The sequence below is a fragment of the Nothobranchius furzeri genome, chromosome 16 (assembly GCF_043380555.1).
Source record: "Nothobranchius furzeri strain GRZ-AD chromosome 16, NfurGRZ-RIMD1, whole genome shotgun sequence".
NCBI lineage: Eukaryota > Metazoa > Chordata > Actinopteri > Cyprinodontiformes > Nothobranchiidae > Nothobranchius > Nothobranchius furzeri.
Genome location: NC_091756.1, coordinates 28227762 through 28253040, shown reverse-complemented (window position 1 = coordinate 28253040; position 25279 = coordinate 28227762). Strand labels below are relative to the sequence as shown.

Here is a 25279-nt window from a genome sequence, read left to right as displayed (position 1 = left end):
CAGATTACCCAGTTGTCTTGGTTTGACCTCATTAAATATGGTTGTCTGGTACTCACATGGCTTCATCTGCCAACAGGCAGAGGAGGCCAGATCTCTAGGAGCTATTGTGTACTGTGTTGGTGTCAAAGATTTCAACGAGACACAGGTAACCAAGTCTAAAGACTTTTGTTTGTGAAAACAAACCAAACCACATCTACTCATTTGTACGAATGGAAAATACCTAAAAGACACTGAGACTTCACTGACTCCTTGCAAAGTCGAACGCTGCTGTTGTGTCCTTGAAAAACGACACTCAGCCCACCTTGCCTGCCGGCAGTGGAGGGACCAGTGGCACCTGTGTTCGGGCTAGGGAGGGGCCCGCCGCTGCAATGAGGCAGATGAGAGGGAATGGCGCCGCTGACACAAACCAAGTATGCTGGAGAAGAGAATTACTTCTGTATTTTCAGAGGGAAATGATTTCCAGGTTTTAAAATTCCTCTCCTGCAGATTTATTTAGAGCCTATCTAGGTTGCCGCAGTCAGGATTGAGTCATGGTTGCTAAAAACATTACAAGACCGACTGACTATAGTGGTGTAGTAGGTGTAAAATCTATATGATTAAAAGAAACGTGAGCATCTCTGAAGCCGGAAGTGTTGCCATGTTAATGTTCCCTCCAGCTGGTCCAGTAGAGATGTGGCGTTAGCGCGTTCCTGGGACTCCGCTGCCTTGAAACCCCGATGCTGCAGATTTTGGATGGCTTCATCTGGGCTGTTAGCTTCGTAAGTAACGTTACTTAGGTTGTCATCTGTGAAGCTGGAAACAGGTTCACAGCGCAGAGGCACAGCTGGGCGTTTCACTGCATTCAAACGAGGATAACTGTCATTAGTGCTAGAGCTTAATTTGAGCCTGCCTTATAGGATCAGGCAACTCCATTAAGCTAACTTTTTAGCTAACAAGCCTTTAGTCTAGTGCCAATGTTCAAAGTGCAAAACGAGAAAATCAAAGGCAGAAGTGGCCGTGTGCAATTTAGAACTTCCTTGGATTACCTTTATAAAACATTCGCTGTGCTGCAGCAAGAATCTGAGCGGTTCTGGTTCTGTTCCGTGTGCCGTCTGCATCCAAAAATGTCCCTGCTGCACAGAGCCTCAGTGTGTGTGTGTGTGTGTGTGTGTGTGTGTGTGTGTGTGTGTGTGTGTGTGTGTGTGTGTGTGTGTGTGTGTGTGTGTGTGTGTGTGTGTGCGTGCGTGTGTGTGTGTGTGCTCCTCATAGCAGTAAGAGACAGATAAAAATGGCTTCAGTCAGAGGCTCTTCAACTCCACAGCATCCAGAATGATAATAAATTGCTCAAACCAGAAGCCCCTGCGGGCTGATTCTATCTCCCAATCAGAGGCTCGCCCTAATGGTATGCTGATTTTGAGCCAGCCAATCAGCCGGCAGTGGGTGTGTCGGCCCTGTTCGGCTCCAGGCATCAGGAAGAGGGCTGAAAAGACGTCCTGTTGTGCACGGGAAAATCCAAGGCTACCTAAATAAGAACACTCCCAACCCAGTCCATGCGAAGTGGAGCTGATGCTTGTGTGAAAGTGCCATAAGTCACGCCCATCTACTTCCGGATCATGGGACCCCAGAAGAACGAAAAAATGAATGCTAGTTAAAAACACAATTTTCTAGCCTCGTTTGTTATGAGCCATGGATTTCACATAGGACGTCCGATAATAGACACATTCTGACACCACTAAAGTGCTTACTGTGAAAGCGGGGAAAAGTGATTTTAGGATTTGTGCAAAAATACATCCAGGACTACAAATGTGCATTGCCAAATTGACATCATGAAACCAGACACGGAGAAAAGCAGAGAAAAAAACGGCTTTAAGTTCCGCAAACTTTAAATCCTTCCTGCAGGAGGAAAGAACCACAATAAAGTTCACCATGTGGTAAGTAGCAGCTACGCTAGGGGAGAGGGGACTCTGGGGTGACATCATATACAGGTGCTGGCCAGTAAATTAGAATATCATCAAAAGGTTGAAAATATTTCAGTAATTCCATTCAAAACGTGAAACTTGTACATTATATTCATGCAATGCACACAGACCAATGTATTTCCGATGTTTATTACGTTTAATTTTGATATTTATAGGTGACAACCAATGAAAACATCAAATCTGGTATCTCAGAAAATTAGAATATTCTAAAGGCCAATGAAAAAATGTTTGTTTCTCTAATGTTGGCCAACTGAAAAGAATGAACATGAAAAGAATGTGCATGTATAGCACTCAATACTTAGTCGGGGCTCCTTTTGCCTCAATAACTGCAGTAATGCGGCGTGGCATGGACTCAATCAGTCTGTGGCACTGCTCAGGTGTTATGAGAGCCCAGGTTGCTCTGATAGTCGTCTTCAGCTCCTCTGCATTGTTGGGTCTAGCGTATTGCATCCTCCGTTTCACAATACCCCATAGATTTTCTATGGGGTTAAGGTCAGGCGAGTTTGCTGGCCAATCAAGGACAGGGATACCATGGTCCTTGAACCAGGTGCTGGTGGTTTTGGCACTGTGTGCAGGTGCCAAGTCCTGTTGAAAGGTGAAGTCTGCATCCCCATAAAGTTGGTCAGCAGCAGGAAGCATGAAGTGCTCTAAAACTTCCTGGTAGACGGCTGCATTGACCCTGGACCTCAGGAAACAGAGTGGGCCAACACCGGCAGATGACATGGCACCCCACACCATCACTGACGGTGGAAACTTTACACTGGACGTCATGCAACGTGGATTCTGTGCTTCTCCGCTCTTCCTCCAGACTCTGGGTCCTTGATTTCCAAAGGAAATGCAGAACTTGCTTTCATCAGAAAACATAACTTTGGACCACTCAGCATCAGTCCAGTCCTTTTTGTCCTTGGCCCAGGCGAGACGCTTCTTGCGCTGTTTCTTGTTCAAGAGTGGCTTGACACACGGAATGCGACACCTGAATCCCATGTCTTTCATGAGTCTCCTCGTGGTGGTTCTTGAAGCGCTGACTCCAGCTGCAGTCCACTCTTTGTGGATCTCCCCCACATTTTTGAATGGGTTTGTCATCACAATTCTCTGCAGGGTGCGGTTATCCCTAGAGCTTGTACACTTTTTTCTACCACATTTTTTCCGTCCCTTCGCCTGTCTGTTAATGTGCTTGGACACAGAGCTCTGCGAACAGCCAGCTTCTTTAGCAATCACCTTTTGTGTCTTGCCCTTCTTGTGCAAGGTGTCAATGATTGTCTTTTGGACAGCTGTTAAGTCAGAAGTCTTCCCCATGATTGTGGTGCCTTCAAAACAAGACTGAGGGACCTTTTAAAGGCCTTTGCAGGTGTTTTGAGTAAATCAGCTGATTAGAGTGGCAGCAGGTGTCTTCTATATTCAGCCTTTTCAGAATATTCTAATTTTTTGAGATACCAAATTTGGAGTTTTCATTAGTTGTCACTTATGAATATCAAATTTAAATGTAATGAACATTGGAAATACATTGGTCTGTGTGCATTGCATGAATATAATGTACAAGTTTCACGTTTTGAATGGAATTACTGAAATATTTTCAACCTTTTGATGATATTCTAATTTACTGGCCAGCACCTGTATGCGACGACCAGATGTCTGATTCGTAGTCGTGCTAATTACGAACTTTTACAAGCGGATACATCTCAAAGTACGTGACAGGTGTGGTTGAAACACCCATTATTAGTTTTCATTTAAATTGAAGTGAAACAAATGTGCAATTCAGGTAAAGTGGATTAGAAAATAGCTTTTAGCCCCATTGACTTGCATTCATTTTTTTCTTTCCAAGTCTCCCGACAGAGCCTGAGTAGATAGACATGCAGGAAAACTCCTGTTGCTTCTTCTATGGTCTGTTTAGAGTTCTAGGCTAGGAGTGATGCCCACAGAGCCCAGACCTCAATGCCATTGACAATCTATGGCAGATCTGTGCAAGCTTTAGGTGAAAGTTCATGCTCGAAGAACACAAAGTCTAGATAAGTTGGAAGGCTTTGCCATGGAGAAGTGGCCTCGTATAGAAACGTGTCACTCTAAGAGCAGTAAGGAGATCAACAGCTCAGAACTATTCCTGACATTTTTACAGGCAAACAGTCATTACATGCGTGTGGCTGGTGTCCAACCACTGAATGTGTTAGAGCCTGTATCGACTGTTGAAAGGAAACCAGGAACTCATGAGGAATTTTGTTGAGATTAACTTTTAGCCTTTTCTCTCCTTCCTGTATGTCTTTGTCTTCAGCTGGCGACCATTGCAGACACCGTGGAGCACGTGTTTCCGGTGCTGGGAGGCTTCCACGCCCTAAGAGGAGTCATCGATTCGGTAAATTACACAAACAGCTATATTCATCCAACTACCCCAAAAAGTAAACCTTTTTTCTAGTAAGAGTCTAAGCCTCCACATAAAGTAGGTATTTACAGTATTAGTGTGCAGAAGAAGCTTTGGCCCACAGAACTGTACCTGTGTGTTTTCTGGACTCGTGGAACACACAAGAGTATTCAGAGTTCACGTCAGCTCACAGCAAACAGAGCCAGACATGTTATACGCATCAGGTCACACACAATCACTGCTGTTCTCCTGTGTGAAACGTTTAGTCAGGATGAAGACATCCAGTTCTCCCACTGCTACTTCTTGCTTTTTTAATTTTAAGCATTGGTAAATAAAAGAGCTGATTGTTTTTATGAGTTTGTTTATTCTGGCTGAAAAATAAGATTTTACAAGTTACATACCAAGCTCTTTAAGGTTGGGAGCAGTGGCGGTTTTACCATTAGGCATAGGTCGGCAGCTGCCTGGGGCCTCCTTATGTGGGGGCCCCCCTAGCCCTGACCGCCGGCACCCCTCTGTTAATGCCACAATGGACCATTCCTTTAGGACTGGATGCACAAACAGGAAGTGATTGGTAGTCATTCCAGTCCAATACAGTTGGTGGCAGTAATGCACCAAATAGTTGTTTGCTAAGTTCCATAAGACCACAAATAAGAAGAAGAAGAGAAAGCAGAAGAAGAAGAAGAGAGGCGGGAGCGTTCGTAACAAACTCGAAGCGGTAGTCAAAACATGAAGCATGACATGGAGTTATCCTAGTGGCTCCAATAAGAGAAAGAAGCAGCTTGCTTTAAAAAACTTTTATCTTCACTTCCAAAAGTGACGTTGTTTTTCTATGTAAACATCAAAAGGAAACAGAAAGGAAAGACAATGGAAAATGTTTAAAGGAAAGAAAACAGACCAAAAAGGAAAATAGAAAAAAAAACAAAGGCAAAAGCACAGGAGCACTGACAGGAAGAAGACAGCAGAGCAAATATTGAAGGCACTCAAAGGGAGGCAAAGACAGGAAAAAGAGGAGGACTAATATAAAGGGAAAATAACTCATGTCAGAAGAGGGGAGAGTTTCACTAGTCCAGTAAAAGATAAAATTGTTGAAAATTTAGTGTAAGGGGGCCACATGTCTGTGTTCGCCTTGGGCCCCCAAATTGCTAAATCCACCACTGGTTGGGAGGAATTTATTCTGCAGCACTTAAAAATATATATTTAGTTTTAGCTTTTAGTTTTCATACATTGATGACCAATAACATCGTCCTGTTAGAGTCTGGGCAGAAAGTAGAGATTTTAACAAACGTAGCACATTTTGCTCTCACGCATTCCATGACAGGAATTTATTAGGCAAGCTTTGTAGTCAGTTTTTTATTTTATTTTATTTTGTGCAATCAAATCACACGAGAGTGCAGCTGTCTGGTTTCTGTGAACTTTATGGGAATTGACCATCAGCATCACTGACTTTGACAATCATTGGTCCTTGAGCCACATGTTGTCCTCTTCTTTGCCACACCGCTCAACAAACAAGGGCTATATTGGATTTTTCCTTTTCCCAACCATAACAGTGTAGTTACATTCTCCTAAGCTGACTGAATTGTGTAATCACAGCTGTGTTTACCTGCATCAGATCATCAAGAAATCCTGCATTGAAATTTTGGCAGCAGAGCCCTCAAGTGTCTGTGCAGGAGGTGAGTAACTGGGAAAAACACTCTTTTCATCAAAATGGGTCCCTGCTGAGTCATCAACATGAAAGCCATCATTCCATAATTTCCTAAAATGTGTTCATTTCATTAGGAGGTGCTTAGGTTTGCTTCTTTTTTATGACAAATCCAGATATGAATGTGCATATATGTGGGCATCCAGGTCGCTTAGCGGAAGTCTAATGGGACAGGACACTTAAATGGGAATGATATGGCAGGCTGCTTTAAGGGAATGAAATGGCTCCACTTATAGGAGGTGAAATGTCACGTAGAAACCCTTTAGTGCAGTTTTAGCCTTTGGTTGGTGGACAATAGTAAAAAAAGGAAGTTTAAAGGCTTGATCTTAAGTATCAAGGATAATAATGCACATGTGTGTGTGTGTGTGTGTGTTTGTGCGTGCGTGCATGCGTGTGCGTGTGCGCGTGCGTGTGCACATGCATGCTCGTGTGTGTGTGTGTGTGAGCAGAATCCTTTCAGGTGGTGGTCAGAGGGAATGGATTTCTCCATGCTAGAAACATCGACCAGGTGCTCTGCAGTTTCAAAATCAACGACACCATCACAGTCAGTGAGTAGGCCTGTATCACAGTTTCTGTCTGTGCTTCATTCTACAATAAGAAGAAAAGACGTTAACACGGAGGCACTCAGAAAGGTTTGTCAGGGAACTACTGGTGAGGATAGGTGCTACGTTACTTCAATATTTAGGGCTTCTCCATGCATCGTTAAAGACATTTTCAGGTGTGTTTCTGTGTAGAAGTTCCAAACTAAAATATGGTGCAAAAGTTCTTTTACCACGCCCGGCCAAGAAAAGTCTCCACCTGGATTTAACTAAGCAAATAGGTAGAAGCCTCCTATTGGATAATTACTACATGAGTGATCATCTTTCAGCTGCAACAAGTTACTGGTTTAATCAGCTGCTTCTCGTTTCCTAAACAACCATGTAGAAAAACACATCTGGTGGTCATGAAAAAGATGTTAGTCTGTGTGAGAAGGGTCAGATCATTTGCATCAAGCAGAGAAAACCTCTAAGGAGATGCAGAAATGACTAAAACTGGGTTAAGAACTGTCCAATGCATTATTAAAAACTGGTCTGATGAGTCCAGATGGACTCTGTTCCAGACTGATGGTGCATCAGGGTAAGAAGAGAGGCCGATAAAGTGATGCACACATCATGTCTAGTGCCTACTGTACAAGCCTGTGGAGGCAGTGCTATGATCTGGGGTTGCTGCAGTTGGTCAGGTCTAGGTCCAGCAACAGGATGTTCTCCAAGAATGAGGTCAGCTGACTACCTGAATATCCTGAATGACCAGGTTATTCCATCCTCCTGATGGCACGGTCATATTCCAGGACGACAATGCCAGGATGTATCAGGCTCAGAAACTGAAAGAGTGGTTCAGGGAGCATGAGACACCATTTTCACACATGGATTGACCACCACAGAGTCCAGACCTCAACTCCATTGAGGATCTTTGGGATGTGCTGGAGAAGGCTTTGTGCAGCAGTCAGACTCTACCATCATCAATGCAAGATCTTGGTGAAACATGAATGCAACACTGGATGGAAATAAATCTGGTGGTGCTGCAGAGGCTTATCGAAACAACGCCACGGAGAATGTGTGTCGTAATCAAAGCTGAAGGCGGTCCAACGAAATATTAGAGTGTGTGACTTTTTTTTTGGTGGCGACTTTTTTGAGGGCAGAATTTGGACACTCAAGAAAGGCTACGTTTAGCTGCTTCATTTAATTATGATTTCTTTAGCATTTCAAGTTACTATGATACCAAGTCTCCATCTGATAAGTACAAAAAGTGGGTTTCTGTTGAGGGTCGCTGTGTAGGGAGATAGTTTCTCTTCACAGGCTCGTCTTGTTCCAGAAACCAGATTAAAATATAAAAGGGATGAGTTTAAAACACTGTTTTAAGCAACAGCAGTGCTTTACACCCAGCCTTGTTTGTTAGACAAAAAGTGTTTACAATATATTAAAATCCAACCTTTTTCACCAAGTCCTGACTGTGAATGAGAAGAATTAAGATGTGTTGTTTCTTCTATCCATCAGATGAAAAGCCGTCTGGTGTGGAAAACACATTTTTACTGTGCACAGCCCCTGTCATCGATGAAGTTGGAAAGTAAGTGCTCCTATTTTTATTACTTCATCATTTATCGATATGATTCCTCACATTTCAAGTTCAGGGTCAAATATTCCTTACATAAAGTCAAAGAATCACATGGATGTGTTCACGTGTGGAAGAAACCTGCCATACGTTAACTGATTTTATGACCCTATCTTGGGCCGCATTCCTCTTTTCCTACACCCCAAGTCAGATATAGGGTCTTTGTAGCTGTGCCAGCGCGTGCACTGGTGATGAGCCACGAGTTAGACACCAGCGAATCAGGACTCTGCCCCTGCTGTTTAGAACATACATGTTAGAGGAATCTTTATGAAGCTTCAATAGTCCAAAATGTTTTCATGAAAAAAGATCAGACCAAGTAAAAGTGCTCATCTGGAAAGAGGGTTTCACTGAGAATAATCAAAGCACTACATCAGCTCAACGGTGAAACAGCCCTGAAACAGTCTCACATCATTAAAAGTTCCAGCCGCAGAAAGAGGTCTTCTCTGCCAAAATGGCTGCATGATCGCTGGAAAACCTGGTGGAGCATTTACCAGTTAAAGACCAAATCGTTACCCTCTGAAAACGGTGGAAACCATGGCAACCTAAAGCAGAAGGACGGTGCATTGACTTAAAACTAATTGAACTCATTAATGGAAATCTTTTGAAAAATCTTTCAATCATCTTCTTTTTGCCAAAGAAGCCCGCACACGCACACACTCACACACACGCGTGCATTTTAAAGCAAACGGGAGGATAATTATTAATTTTTCCACTCAAAATCTCAAATGTAGTATTTATTTTAAATGTTTTTGCTTGTGTTTGTTTGCAGAACATTTCAGGAAACATGACAGATTTCAAAGAAACACCCAATACTTTGTTGTACCTCCTTTTGCATTAAATACTTCTTCAGTGCACCCTGGCATGGTGTCAATGTGGCAGTTTTACATTTGGTGTGTTAGTCGCTCAAAGCCACCCCAATAACATACCAGTGGCGGATCTAGGATTTTTCTGACTATGGGATAATCAAGGGGCCACCATATTAGTCTTGCTTCCTTTCGCACAATCTTCAGTTTTAAAGTGCTTTAAAGTAATTTTACATGACATTTTTACTGCACATAAACAAAATACAAACACACACAGTCTTTAAGAAATGTCAGCGTTGTTTTTTTTTAAACCATAAATAGTATCAGTTTAAAGTCAGTCTGTGGGGGAAATAAACATCCAAATTCCTGTATGGCTCATTAGCACCACTGGTGTTTGGATTTAGAAATAAATCCACCTATAATTTGATCATCGACCAAAGGAGAGATTAGTCACGGGACAAGGGCACTTCAGGGGTCAAGGCCCCTGTTGTCCCACCCCTAGGACCGCCAATGCTTTGAACATTACACATTTTGTAACATGTTAGCTTCAAAGATCAAGATCGGTCTTTTTTTTTTTCAACACATTTGCAGTGGTCTCTAGTAAGAATGAATGCCTTGTGAGTCGATCTGTGAGGGATAAAGGTGCGGTTCACTGGAAAATCATTATGATTATTTCTGATTATAATTGGTGGGTTCTTCATGCAGGCTGAACATGAAAATGGTCTCCTACACCTATCTCCGGCTTTGGCTTCTGATAGAAAATAGACGGTAAAACTCTAGGGTTTGAAAAGCCTGACAGATCTACATCACACTGTCACCAAACTGTCACCCATCTTGACTCGTGACAGGGAAGGCTGTTGTTGGTTTAACGTCCAGGAAACGTCGCAGAGAACATCCAGTAGACTAGTAGAAGCTAACCATTAGCATTAGCAACGTTACCACATGGCGGAAGTTCCTCCAGGCTTGTGTTATTTGTGGAGATAAAACATCAACATTGCAACTCAGTGATGGAGTCGCATTGCTGTTATCCAATCAGGGGCAAGAATGTCCAAATATCCGGAAATGAGACTCCAAAACCTGCCGTCTGAAGCTCAGCTGTGATGTGGGTCACTACTCGTTCCTGAAAATGCTGCACTGGTATATTTTCCCCCTAGAACAACTTTCAAGGCCTACTAGAGGCCACTGCAAATGTATTGAATAAACATTTTATACACATCAAAGATAAAAGTAGTTTTATCTGAATCTTTTGCTGAGAATGCTCCTTTTCTTTATGACGATATGCTAGTAATGCTTGTAGAGGGGATAACTCAGCATTTTTCCTCAGAATAATGTGAGGGGAAGTTGCCTGACATGTCAGCCGGTTCAAGTTCACCACATAACAGTGACACATTTACAGTGAAACCAGAAGTGCTCTTTGTCAGCTGGCAGCTTGTTCTCTTTAAATACCAACCATAAGCCAACATCAACAACCCACAAACGAGGTCCTCATGGGAAGAGAGGGGCCGTGGTCCACAGAACACAAGGTGTTAAAGACTTTACCCACACCGAAGAGGAGGACTGAGTTTATTGATGATTCTGTGGCCGTCATTACTCACGTTTGCAGCTAGTGTTTGGGCTGGCAGAGGTGCAGAATGAGAGCAAACGACTCTGCAAACGGTGAAAGGTTTTAACAACCTGGACTTAATAAAGGCTTTAATTTTTATATGATAATTCACAAAGCATCTTTGATTCTCTTATTACATTTTCTCCTTTCTCTGGCTCCTTTTCTTTTACCGACCTCAGCTTCTCTTTTCTGCCCATCTGCTGTGTTGCTCTGAGTATCTGTCTTTTATTTCTCTGTTACTCACAAACTCCTTTTCATGGCCTGTCAGTCTTTCGTTCATGTCTTACAGCTGTTCTGTTGCCTGGATTTGCCTGATCAAAGCTGTGCAGCAGCTAGCCTGCTCTTTCATGTCTGTGACCATATGTGTTCATAGGGCACATAACTCCCAGCAGGGAGTAAAAAACAAGAAACCCTCAAGGTCACAGAAACCTGAAACCTGAACAAACCATACATATATATATATATATATATATATATATATATATATATATATATATATATATATATATATATACATATATATATATATATATATATGAGTAGCTGAATTGTTCTGAAGGAACAGGTTTGTCTGTGTCAGCGTTCACTTATTCAGAGGCATGAAGAGTCCTGTGGAACAATAAGGGAAGCTTGAGGCCTTGAGGAGGGAACATGATTGTTGACAACACGTTATCATGTGTTCAGAGCTGCAGAAAGACTCTGAGCTCCAGCTGATGGGACGCCGGATCCAGCAGATTAAAGGAAACACATGCAGACCCGTGTCTCCATGTCGACCAGATATTGAAGGGTCAAACTGTACTTAAAAACTGACCATTGCTGGACATTACAGAGGGGAGGTGAGACAACTGTAGGTGTGGTTAGAAACAGGGCTGGGATAGAAGCTTGTGTCGATGGTCTGCAGACAAAAAAGAGGACAAGAAGCATAAAATCTTGTTCCTGCTTCCAGGATTTTTCAGTTACACCTCTGGGTAGTTCTGGTCCTTTTCACTGGAAAACTTGTGTATTTGGTTCATTTGGGTTCAGCTTGGTCCATTACAAGGGAACTGGGGCTTGTAAATACAACACACACGAGTAGCTGAATCATCTTAGACAACACGTCCGCTGGTGAGTGGAAGATTTCAGCTGCTGCAAAGACTCAGATCAGATAAAAGAGGGCATGGCTGCAGATTAGAATGATTCATTTGAAAATCGTTCAAGCTAATTATCTTTATACATCTTTGGTGTGTTCTTACTGTGTTGAGTTTCAAATTCCATCTTTCAGGTCTTTTTAAAACACAGAAAAGGTTGATTTACCTGCAACGTTTCGTTTGCGGCTGCAAACATCATCAGGCTGATGCATCAGACTGGTGATGTTTGCAGCCGCAAACGAAACGTTGCAGGTAAATCAACCTTTTCTGTAATTATCTTTAATCTATAATATCTATAATAAACCAATCCAACATGTTAAACATAATAACCCTGTGTGTGTGTGTGTGTGTGTGTGTGTGTGTGTGTGTGTGTGTGTGTGTGTGTGTATGTGTGTGTGTGTGTGTGTGTGTGTGTGTGTGTGTGTGTGTGTGTGTGTGTGTGTGTGTGTGTGTGTGTGTGTGTCCTGTTGTTTCAGGGTGATTTATCTCCAAGTGAGCATGAACGATGGTCTCTCTTTCATCAGCAGCAATGTCCACATCACCACCACTGAATGTGTGAGTAGAAACGTTTCTCCCTTCTTTTCAAGAATCAGAATCCATTTCAGCCTTCTCCCGTTTCCTGGAAACCTGCTGTTTTACTCTGTTTGGTGACCCTTGTATCTCATTCCCCTTCTCAGGAGCCACGTTCCTATCAGAAAGTCTCCCACCGAGTTAACAGTCGGGAGTTCATGACCAGGAGATATCTCAGTGGTTCTTGTGCTTTCATTCCTGATTGTTAGTTTCTGTCTTCACTCAGAGACGGTTGCGTTTGTAGGAGCTTTGATGTGATTTAAAACACGTATTTCCTCATCATTTAAATCTACTAACCAAACTAAAATACATCTGGAGGAACATACAGCGAGGCGACCAATTAGAAATATTCTCTTTATGTTCAACATTCATGAAAAACCTCAAACTGCTGTGTTGTTGTTTGTGATGTATATAGTTCCTAACTGAACATATTACTGCAGTTAGCTGCTTCTTGTCACTAAATGTAATCATCTACAGTCAGAAGTCCTATAATGTCTTACAAGTGGCTCATCATCAAACACCAAACACTGCCAAAGACATGCTGGGACAGTCAGCTTTTATAAAACTACGTCTAAATAATTGTCATGTTCTGGCTGATTACCTCTAGTGTTACCCCCTTGTTGATAGGAAGATGTCAAAAGGATTCCTGAGTGTTGAGCCCACCACTGAGTTTAGACAGATCCCCTCCATGACAGAGAGGAAGGGACGGTCATCACCGCATGCTGTCTCCATCTGTTGTTGGTAAATGTGGACCACACTCAGCCCGGAGACCCCCTGCCTCATTTTGGAGAGAAAATTGTTAGCAGACGGAAATGTTACAGGATTTACATCAAAACAAATAAGAACCCGCAGCGCTGCAGGGATCAACCAAAGACATCAGGCTGCAGTGTTTTCTCTGTCTTCACTAAGATTGGGAAATGCTCGCTAGTTTGAGGGAAGTATCTCAAATCAAATCAAAATCAAATCAAAGCTTTATTTATAAAGCGCCTTCCGCAACCCTGTCAGGAAGCCCAAGGCGCTGAACAAGGTACAGTACAAAGTTAAAGAAAGTGAATAAATCAGAAAATAAAAGCATTTCAAATTACAGATTACAAATTCCAAAAAAAGGTGAAACATTATAGTAGAATACAAATGTGTAAAACAAGGGAAAAAGTGAACCAATGAAAACTGTGAGATAAAATCAACATAAAAGAGAGCCGAATCAAACATGTTCAGGAAACGCCAAGCGGAGGAGGTGGGTTTTTAGGCGACTCTTGAAGACTGGCAGAGATGGGGACAGCCTAACTGAGGGTGGCAACTGGTTCCAGAGTGACGGTGCTAGGACTGAGAAAGCCCGGTCCCCGCGAGTACGACACCTAGACCGAGGGACAGCGAGCAGGCCTTGGTCAGAGGAGCGCAGAGCGCGTGATGGGGAATGTCTGTTCAGGAGCGTGGCTAGATAGGGGGAGCACCACCCTGGAAGAAATGATAAACAAAGACGAGGAAAATATCTCATGAACCGCTTACTGAAACTCTCCAAGGAATCACTGGAAACTGAACGATTGACATCTAGCAGTACTCTAACGCTACTGGTTAGTTCTGACTGGCGCTCGGTTCATATTGCATGGAGCTTTACGGGACGGGGGCGGGCTTAGCAAAAATAAAATAAAAAAAAGACGTATTCCCTACATTTTATCACAGATGAGACAATCGCTTTTACGTACTTCTGAAAAATCATACATAATTCCTGAAAGGGAAAACTCCAGACAGCAGCTTTTAAACAAAGCAGCAGTGAAAAGTGTTTTAGAACTGAAAAGTTGAGGCTACTGTAAAAGTGGAGCAGCCCTGCTGTTCTGGCACTGATGGGTTCAAAGTGAAGTCCTTCCCAGTTTAGAGGTGGTTAATTACTGTGTTTGTGTCTTTAATTTTCCAGTTTGATGGGACCATACTCCTGATAACATTGCTGGTGTTGTTCCTTTTGCTGGTCCTTCTCTTCATGTGGTGGTTCTGGCCTCTGTGCTGCACTGTGGTAAGAAACTCGCAACAACTTTAGAGTGGAGGGTTCAAACTAGAGCTCCACACGTTCTGGTTTTGAGGGCAGAAACCAGTTTGTGGTCCAGCTCTGAGTCTCTGATCTGGAATAAAAAACTAATTAGTTCTTAACGATGGTGATTTCACCAACCAGGGAAATAAAAGCATCAGGGTTCTGAGTTTCAGGCAGTTAGGGCCAATCGTCATGATCATGTGATTCACCACAGATTTACAGAAGCATCATCTCAACTACATACTAGCATGAGCATGTTGAGGAAATGTTTGCTGAAGTGAAGATTGCTGAAGTTCTAAATAGTTTCAGTTTAGAGCAGGCATGGGGAACCCTGGTCCTTGGGGGCCGGTATCCTGCATGACTTTGCTCCAACACTTCTGATTCAGTAGTTGATTCACCTGTTCTGCAGCTCAGCAAGCTCTGTAGAAGCATGTTGATCATCTGCTGATTGAAATCAGGTGTGATGATGCAGGGTTGAAACTAAAATATGCTGGATAGCGGCCCTCGATGGACCAGGGTTCCCCACCCCTGGTTTAGAGGATGCGGGAATATTCTCTTCTTCTCACAACAGGAGTTGTTTAAAGCAAATTTCTGCTTGTAAACCAGCTCAAACCTACCAAACAGCGACTGGGGTGGTCGTTTATACACATTTTTACCAGCACGTCTCTTCCTTTTGTCTATGGCTGGAGAGGTCGATTGATGGTCCAATGTTGCAGCGTAGATCGCTTCCCCAGTCTGATTAACTATCTAACACAAAAGAGGTTGACAAAGCGTTAGCTTCATTCGCTATAAAAATGTAGACTTTCAGATAGCAGTCATTTATTTGTCATTACCTTAGCAACATAAATGCCAGAGGTGTGACCAGGTCACTGCTTTGCAAGTCACAAGTCTTTCCAATCAATTCTCAAGTCAAGTCCAAGTCAAAGACAACCAAGTCCAAGTCGAGTCCAAAGTCAATGATGTGGAAGTCCAAGTCAAGTTCAAGTCCTTAACTTTGAATTTTCAAGTCATAATCAAGTCATCTGTCCAACTTCAATTTAATAACAATGATAATAAATAAATTCCAGAAATAAAGCTTCTTAAAGCTTCATTTATTTGCTCAAACAAGCAGGAAGTGCAACTTCTGGGTTTGATTTTTGTCCATGTCGTGCCACTTTTGTGCTAAAACATAAAATATGCTCAAGTCATCACCAAGTCAACAGATGCAAGTCGATTCAAGTTGCAAGTCATTGGCATTCAAGTCCGAGTCAAGTCGTAAGTCTTTACAGATTTTATCAAGTCAAGTCAGAAGTCATTAAAATAATGACTTGAGTCTGACTCGAGTCCACGTCATGTGACTCAAGTCCACACCTCTGATAAATGCTACTAGTTAGCAAAAACTGTTAGCAACTGTCTGATGAAAATACTAACCCTAGCTGCAAGAAAGCTTGAGTTGTTCAGAAGTATTTTCTGCCATTCTGAGGTGTTTCTGTGTAGAAGTTTTAGGTAACGCCCATTTTAACTTTGTGGTTCGAGTTTTGAGCAGCCTCTGTCAGGGGACAACGATTATTTTGGGACTGATGAGCTAACGGCTAAAGATATTCTGTAACTTTTGTAAAGGGTTAAGACATGAAAACGTTAAAACTTTTATACAGAAACACATCTCAAGCACTACTCAGCTGAAAAGTTTGATCAGAGGTGCATACGAACATTTCGTAAGTATCTTCGTCAGAGTAAACTTATTTCTTGTTAGTGGTTAGTAGAGGTTCTTTGAGAAAGCATTTTTCACTTGTTCTTTTTCTTTTTTAAAGCAACGTCTGAGTGCTGAAGACAATCTGTACGGTTTTACTTTCACAGGCGGAGCAGTAAAGACTCAGCCTGATATCAACACTTTATTAGAAATATTTTGGGTTCTTTTTAATCACTCAAGGCTTTATTTATCTAGCGCATTCCTCGCCCATTACAGGAAGCCAAGGTGCTGAAGAACAAAATACAATCATGATAAAAGAAACTGAAGCATTGAACATAAAACAACTGAATTAAAAGCAAAAAAATCAAAACTACATAAAAGTAAGCCAACTTCAAGCATGTTCAGGAAATGCTAAACGGAAAAAATGGGTTTTCAGGTGACTCTTAAAGACCGGCAAAAAAGGTAGACTGCCTAATTGACTGTGGGAGCTGGTTCCAGAGTGACGGCGCTAGAAATAAAAAAGCCCGGTCTCCACGAGTCCGACGCCTAGTGCGAGAGACAACTAGCAGGCCCTGATCAGAGGAGCGCAGAGAGCGTGAGGGGACGTACCGTTCCAGGAGCACCGCTAATCCCAAAGGACACGGAGACAGAAATGAAAGAGAAAGAGGGGAGAGGAAAGGAAGAGGTGGGGGGGGGGGGGGGGTCACAAAAATAAACAATAAAGGATGTACAAGAATCTGCTTCTAGATCTGCAGAGAGAGAGAGAGCGAGAGAGAGAGAGAGAGAGAGAGAGAGAGAGAGAGAGAGAGAGAGAGAGAAAACACACACAAAAAATTCTACAGAACTAAAATATCGCTGCAACAACTGCATGAGGATATACTATATACTGTAAGAATTGTTGCTGAGAAGCACACAATAAAATCTCATAGTGCATTTAGTGCCAACCACAGCCTGAAGTTATGTGTCAAAAATGTCCACGTCCATACTTGTGAGAGCACCTGTGTGCATACACACACTTGTTTATGTAAAGTTTCTCTACAGGAGTGCTCAATAGTGAGTGTGAGGGGCCACAGATCTGCCCCCAAAGACCCACGGCAGATGGAGGAGATCCGAGCCCCAGAGATCTCCCCCTGAGTGCGGAGACCCCAGGGAGACTGCCACCACTTTATTCTTTTTAAAATATGATCGTTCACAATGAGCTTCAGATGCAGGCTGAACATGAAAATGGTCTACACCTAATTCTCGCATAGCCGCTGACAGAAAAAAGACTTGTAGTCCTGCCGTTTTTCTCCCCCTCTCCTCCGACAAGCTCCTACCTCCTGAAACAGGAGCGCCAGAGCTGTTTTTCTACAGAGAACGACTCACAAGGCATTCATTCGTACTAGAGAGCCCTGCAGATGTATTGAAATAATGAGCTCAGGCCCACTTTCATAGTTACTCTGACAGGTGAAGATCTTGTCTCTAATTCATTAACAGGTGATCAAAGAGCCACCTCCCCCTCCCCCACCTGAACCGGTGAGCCAACACACACACAATCACACCTTTTCACAATTTAACATTAATTCCATTTCAAATGTAAACTAACGGAGTCTATTCTCCAGTCGATTACGTTCTGAAAACTGAGAGTTTGCGTCACAAAATTAAGAAAGGGGTCAAAATTTGTGTGTGGGTGTGTGTGGGGGGGGTGTTTAGGAGTCAGATGATGATGACGGGCTGCCAAAGAAAAAGTGGCCAACTGTGGATGCTTCGTATTATGGAGGAAGGGGAATAGGAGGAATCAAGAGAATGGAGGTGAGAAAATTACCCTAACTGATGAACAGACTGAAATCCACACATTTGAACTCCTGCGTCATCTGCCGTGTGCAGGTGCGTTGGGGGGGGAAGGGCTCGACCGAGGAGGGGGCTAAGCTGGAGAAGCCAAAGAATGCTGTGGTGAAGATGCCGGAACAGGAGTATGAACCCTACGAACCCAAACCCAAGAAACCTCACAGCAGGAGGCCTCCTCAAAACAGGAAGTGGTACACACCTATCCAGGTAAACAGCTACAAACATCCAAACTCACAGTTATTTTTAATCAGCAGCATTAAAACAAACAGGTGGAGCAGGTTTTCATGGATTAATGCCTTTTTTGGCCTTGATTTTGTGGAATTAGTTGTGTAGGCATCATGTCTGAAACACACAGCTCACTGACCTTTCACACAGAAACAGTAATTCACTTCCACCATAACGGTTTCATAGCTCTGGTTTATTGTTAGAAATATTCAGGGTTTCATCTTAATAAGCTGCAAACATGTTACAAGTTTTCTTCCTGATTAATCCCCAATCTTTCATAAAAGTAGGAAGACGTGAGCAGAAACAGCTGCTGATCTAGATTCTTGGCCTCGACTGAAAAACATTTGTGTCGATGCAACGAAACCAGAGCTATCTGTTTGGTGAGGAGACAGATCCCAGTTTGGAAACCTTTCCTCTCCTATCCTGTTCAGGGTAAACTGGATGCCATCTGGGCTCTGTTTCGCCGTGGGTATGACCAGGTTTCTCTGATGAGACCCCAGCCTGGTGACCACGTAAGTTACTCTTATTTATCTTCCTCCTCCTGTCTTCTGTAGTAGTTGCTACTCTGGCTGCTGGCCATGAAGGACTTCCAGTGGATGGCAGGATTCAGTTAGTCAGAAGTCTCTGCGATCATGATCTGCTTCCACAGCCCTGTTTTCATCTTTAGAAATCCATCTAAGGATAGGTCACATGTTCACAAGGACTGTTTTTCATCTATTCATCTGAGAATACTTGTAAGGGATTGGTCTTTCTTTTCAAAAACAGGTATTATGTTCTGGGAAACTGGCATTATGATTGATCATCTCTACGTTGTGCTGTTTCTCGTTAGTAAACTAAGCAAGAAACCACAAGATGGCCTTAAATAAGTGACTGATGAAGTGCTGAGCTGAAAAATGACATAATCTTGGGTTTTTTTATTGGCTGCTGGGAAGTAAAGCCATGAAAAACACACTGCTGGACTTCTCGAACGATACTGGGAGTAAATAAGTCATTATTTCACTTGTATTGATGTACATGTACACTTAACAAAAATATAAACGCAACACCTTTGTTTCTGCTCCGATTTTTCATGAGATGGACTTAAAGATCTAAAATTCATTCCAGATACACAATATTACCATTTCTCTCAAACATTGTTCACAAATCAGTCTAAATGTGTGATAGTGAGGACTTCTGCTTTGCTGAGATAATCCATCCCACCTCACAGGTGTGCCACATCAAGATGCTGATCTGAAACCATGAGTAGTGCACAGGTGTACCTTATACTGCCCACAATAAAAGGCCACCCTGGAATGTGCAGTTTTGTCTCACAGCAAAATGCCACAGATGCCACAAGCATTTAGGGAGCGTGCAGTTGGCATGCTGACAGCAGGAATGTCAACCAGATGTGTTGCTCGTGCATTGAATGTTCATTTCTCCACCATAAGCCGTCTCCAAAGGCGTTTCAGAGAATATGGCAGTACATCCAACCGGCCGCACAACCGCAGATGACGTGTAACCACACCAGCCCAGGACCTCCACATCCAGCAGATTCACCTCCAAGATTGTCTGAGACCAGCCACTCAGACAGCTGCTGAAACAATTGGTTTGCATAACCAAACAATTTCTGCACAAACCGTCAGAAATCGTCTCTGGGAAGCTCAACTGCATGCTCGTCGTCCTCATTGGGGTCTTCACCGTAACAGACTTGAGTGGGCAAATGCTCACATTCGATGGCATCTGGCACGTTGAAGAGGTGTTCTCTTCATGGATGAATCTCGGTTTACATTGTTCAGGGCAGATGGCAGACAGGGTGTGTGGCATCGTGTGGGTGAGCGCTTTGCCGACGTCAATGTTGTGGATCAAGTGGCCCATGGTGGTGGTGGGGTTATGGTATGGGCAGGCATTTGTTATGGACGAAGAACACAGGTGCATTTTATTGATGGCATTTTGAATGCACAGAGATACCGTGATGAGATCCTGAGGCCCATTGTTGTGCCGTACATCCATGTACATCACCTCATGTTTCAGCAAGATAATGCACGGCCCCATGTTGCAAGGATCTGTACATAATTCTTGGAAGCTGAAAATGTCCCAGTTCTTGCATGGCCAGCACACTCAACGGACATGTCACCCGTTGAGCATGTTTGAGATGTTCTTGACCGGCATATACGACAGTGTGTACCAGTTCCCACTAATATCCAACAACGCCGCAGAGCCATTGAAGAGGAGTGGACCAACATTCCTCAGGCCACAATTGACAATCTGATAAACTCTATGCGAAGAAGATGTGTTGCACTGCATGAGGCAAATGGTGGTCACACCAGATACTGACCGGTTTTGAGTCCCCAGACCCCCAATAAAGCAAAAAAACTGCACATTCCAAGGTGGACTTTTATTGTGGGCAGTATAAGGTACACCTGTGCACTACTCATGATGTCAGATCAGCATCTTGATGTGGCACATCTGTGAGGTGGGATGGATTATCTCAGCAAAGCACAGGTGCTCACTATCGCACATTTAGACTGATTTGTGAACCATGTTTGGGAGAAATGGTAATATTGTGTATCTGGAATGAATTTTAGATCTTTAAGTCCATTTCGTGAAAAATCGGAGCAGAAACAAAGGTGTTGTGTTTATATTTTTGTTAAGTGTATATTAAATGGCATTGATGCAAGTCTTATTTTGAAAATTACCAGAGGTTTTACACTGAGACCGTGTGTAATTTCCTGTCTAGCCCTATCTTGTCTGTAGAAATGTTCGTGTCCCAAAAGCGACTCGTTGCAAAAATAGAACCTGACCCTACCTTTAGCGTTGCGCCGCTACTGGGACGCCTGAGAATTTCTGCAATGCGGCTGGTTTGAATCACCCCAGAGACTGTAATGGATTCAATTTGAAGCAGTGATGTTCCACGCCGCTGACGCTCCCAGAACGGGGAAAAACATCGGGACTTTGGTAACAGTTTACAATAAGGGTCCTTTTATTAACATTACTTAGTGCATTAGTAAGCAATAATAAGCTATTATACAATAATAAAGTGTTAACAACTGCTTAACTTAAAGCTTAAAGTTATGTAACGCATTACTAAGCAGAACCCAAACCCCACCTTTGTTCTACAGTTCATACTTAACAATACAGGACAGTTCATACTTAACAATAATGGTAACATTAATAAAGGGACTTTTTGATTATTAATGCTTAATAATGCACTAAATAACATTAATAAAGGGACCCTTATTGTAAAGTGTTACCAGGACTTTTTCTGAATTCACAAAGATATTTTAAACCCTTCAGCCTGAAGCCAAGGCTTGTAAAACACACGTAACTAGACTGAACGTATGAGCTGGCTTATTGAGCAGTACACTGAGGGGAAATCCAATCCTAAACTAGGAATTAGCGCTTTCTTACTGAAGCTTTAGCAAAGTATATCTAGATCCTTTGGAGTTCATGTTGTAGTTTATAATAATCCGCTTCAGGGTTAGAAAAGCCAGAGTTTTTGTACCCGGGTTAAAAGGAAACTGTGATGTCGTTAGTGACGATTACTCACTGGAAATGACCTGTTAGCTTGTACCTGTTTCTGGCTGGCTGTCGGGCCGGTTCCTGTCTCACAGCTGCTTCTCATTAAACACCAGATCCACAGCTCTCATGCTTGTAGCTTACTGGCAGGGTTTTAACTTGTCTCTTGTTCTAACAGATGAACCCCACGTTTCAGATCTAATGCTCAAGAGTCTACAGTCTGTAAGCAAAAAGATGAGTTTCATTATCAGATCACCTGAGTAAGTATAAATTGTAGTTATCAAATGAGGTGTATTAAGACATAGAAGCTATCCTAACCCATATGGTCCTTAGTGATTATCCTCCATAATAAACCCTGAGTTAGCGCCTAAACCAGATCATTCAGAATGAACACCCAGACCTGATTATACCACTTCAAAAGAAACTTGTCTGAAATGCAGGAACCCAAAACAGCATCTAGAGCTCTACAGCCCTCACTTGGTTACGGCTCAAATCAGATGGGGTCTGCACATTGGATCACGTATGGGACTGTGTCATCAGTGAGGAGAGCGCCCACTGATTAAACGGAGAAGGAAGTGACGCCGCCAACAGCGGCAAAGCTCTAAGGACGGCTACAGTGTTAGCCGAAGCATCAGCAAAAAAAGCAAAAACAACTCTTGCGTTGTGTTAAAAAAAGAACCAAGTAATGCAATAACTAATAGTCCAAGAGGTAGATCTGAGGACAAAACATCTGCTGAAGAAAAGCAACACAAAGATCTGTCATTTAGCAGAAATGATATATTTTTATGATTTTTAAGGCTACTAGAACATTAAAAAGTAGTTATTTCCCACGATCTATAGGCACTGCCTTTATGACCGAACAGTCAATGACTGGAAGGTGTGTGTCCCGTTCCATCTGGAGTCAAACTAACAGTAAAACAATGGTCAGACATGGTAGTGGTAGTGTGATGATCTGGGCTGCTCTGCTGCTTCAGGACCTGGACCACTCACTCTAACTGATGGAGGATTCTGCTGTCCTACAGAACATCCTGAGGCAGAATGTTTGACCTTTGACCTTAAATAGGCCGTTCATGCTGGAAACCCCTCCTATGTAGCTGAAAAAAGATCATTTTTAAAGCAGAGTGGGACAGACTTCCTCCACAGTGATGTCAGAAACTATTAGTCATCACAAACAGTTGTTACAGCCAGTTATTAGGTTTAGGGGTTAGTTACCTTCTCACTTAGACAATAAAAGTAATAAGAAATTAGTTTCATGTGTCTACCTTTCAAAAAGTTGTTAGCCATTATGAGATTGTGTGTCACCAAACCACACGTCTGACATCACAGTATGAAGCAAAACTGTTTCCTTGTGGGTTTTTTTTTTTAATGCTTTCATTCAAACACAAACCTCTCTAGGGAGATCGTTAGCTGGCAGAAGGAGATGAGGTCATACCTAGCAGGGTCTGTCTCCACCAACCATGTCTCATTCTCAAGACATGGATTTGCCCAGGCCCAGACAACTTTACGACTTTGGGAAGACTGCAGTCAGTGGAGGATGTCAGTGAGAAGAAACCAGCAAATGTGGCTTTCTGTAATCCAGAAACAACTTTCAGACGTTTAAACCAGAGCCTTGAAATGAAGCCGCAGGGCTGAAGAGATACATGTGTCCCAAATCTGCATCTAATCTGGAAAGAAAAATATATCAAGAATCTAAAGATACGTTTCTGAACGGATCAAACCAACAGGTCTCACAACAGCCTGGTTAAAGAAAAAGATCAAAACCTTTAGATGTGAAATCACAAACCCACTATAAACTAAACATCCTAAATTATTTATATTGTGTTCTCAAGCTGCAACAATAGATCTGAGATGATCCTCCATTTCTGAATACCAAACCAAACTGAAGACGTTGAATGCTGCAGGTGAAAAACTTTAAATCCAGTTCCTTCTAAGCATCTTCACTCCATAGAGAGAACTTGAACCTTCCATAGAGGAGATCCAGTGATTAGTGGAAAACTGCATCCCTGCATAGCTTATTTGATTTGGTCATATCAGCATCCTAACGAAGTCTGCTGTCAGGTCAAGAGGGCATTCTGCAGTTTTACAAACACAATATGAACCATTTGCCGAAGCCTGAATCATCAACATCAGTAAACACCTGTAACAATTTGGCCCAACAGTCTGAGGCAGTGAAAAAGTACTGGGGTGGGAAATGTTTCCCATTTTAGGGTTAGAGTTAGGCTGATTGGCTGTTTAGCTGCAGTTCAGGAGCACTTTACCTCTAAGTCAACCTGCTGCTGTAGTGCCTCTTAGCCACCACATTAGGAAGTGACAGAAGGTTGCTTTGTGGTTCTAAGACCTGGAAAGGGACAGCAGATGTTCTGTGTAACCGTCCAGCAGAACAAGATGCTAAGGAAACATCTTATACTCCCTTTGGTGCCACTAGTTCAGCAGAAGCTCAGGAGGTGGAGCGGGTTGTTCAGTAATCACAGGGTTGTGGGATCAACCCCAGCTCCTAGCAGAGAATGCTGTTGTTGTGCCCTTGTGCAAGACACTCGACCCACCTCACATGCTGGTGGTGCCTGGGCTCGGCAGCCTCGGCTGTGTCAGTGTGACCCAGGGCAGCTGTGGCTACAATGCAGCTCATCACCATCAACGTGTGCGTGTGTGTGTGTGTGTGTGTGTGTGTGTGTGTGTGTGTGTGTGTGTGTGTGTGTGTGTGTGTGTGTGTGTGTGTGTGTGTGTGTGTGTGTGTGTGTGTGTGTGTGTGTGTGTGTGTGTGTGAGTGTGTGTGTGTGTGTGTGTGTGTGTGTAACTGTGGGGTAAAGCGCTTTGGAGTCCTCTGGCTCTGAAAGGTGCTGTAAGTACGGGTCATTATCATCTATCACTAAAGGCTGATGATGGCAGCGATGAAGTTGGCCACCGCTAAACCCAAGGTGACCAAGCTTGACGTGCTCTACCTTTATTACACCAGATTTCTCTCTGTCCCTGCAGGGTCGATGCATCAACTTCACAAGAATAAAAGATGAGTCAGCAACAACCAAGCCTCCACCTCGCAGCCCCAACAACGCTCCTTCACCACCAGCCCCTGACTACCATCCCACGTCCTTAACTCTTCCTCCCAGGTCACCCCCAATGGGCCAACTCCCACCAGGACCACCACCATCCCGTACACCCCCTGGACTTACCTGTCCTCCGCCATCTCGTCCTCCACCCACCCTTCAACTCTGATCCAAAAGACTAGCCCTCTCCCTCCGTCCCAGTGCGCCCACTCTCATATCACATTGATATTACCCACCCTCCTCCCTACTTGACCAGTTTGATTCTGAAGGCTGTGGTCATAAGATGTTGTCTGCCACCACATGCAGATGTTTGAATATCTCCTTGTTAAATGTAACAGAACTTTGTGAGTTCTGTTATTGTGCATATCTAAACGTAAACAGCAAATCCTCAAAAATCAGAATTTTTTTTAAAGCATCTGTAGTTTAACCTGGTAACAAACTCCAACAGACTGGGTTAGTCTGACTCTGTAAATGCTGCTTTTGTTTTTGTCATAACTCAGAGGGTTGTTGCTGGACAGCAACGCATGTATGAAACTACTAAGCTAGGTCATTGTTACTGGCGTGAGAAGAGTAGGTTTTGCTGTGTTAAACATCAGAATGGCTTTGATTAATGTTCTGTTGGTAGAAACATACATTTATTCTTTACTTGGTGCTGAGCAGCAAATTGAACCAATAAATCTCAATTAATAATTACAACAATAATAATGCAGTTATATTAGAGGGTTTGATGTGTGGAGC

General features: G+C 42.9%; 1 protein-coding gene across 1 annotated transcript in view; it reads left to right on the top strand.

The window, feature by feature from the left end:
• Positions 1-24928, top strand: part of antxr1c (ANTXR cell adhesion molecule 1c) — a 48817-nt gene extending 23889 nt beyond the window's left edge. The window contains exons 7-18 of the mRNA XM_015963629.3: positions 77-145; positions 4225-4305; positions 5921-5981; positions 6460-6558; positions 8044-8113; positions 12168-12246; positions 14174-14269; positions 17430-17468; positions 17646-17744; positions 17820-17987; positions 18437-18517; positions 24474-24928. Coding sequence (XP_015819115.1) covers positions 77-145; positions 4225-4305; positions 5921-5981; positions 6460-6558; positions 8044-8113; positions 12168-12246; positions 14174-14269; positions 17430-17468; positions 17646-17744; positions 17820-17987; positions 18437-18517; positions 24474-24710 — 1179 coding nt within the window. The 3' untranslated portion in view covers positions 24711-24928. The remainder of the gene's footprint in view (positions 1-76; positions 146-4224; positions 4306-5920; positions 5982-6459; positions 6559-8043; positions 8114-12167; positions 12247-14173; positions 14270-17429; positions 17469-17645; positions 17745-17819; positions 17988-18436; positions 18518-24473) is intronic.
• The last annotated feature ends 351 nt before the right edge of the window (positions 24929-25279 follow it).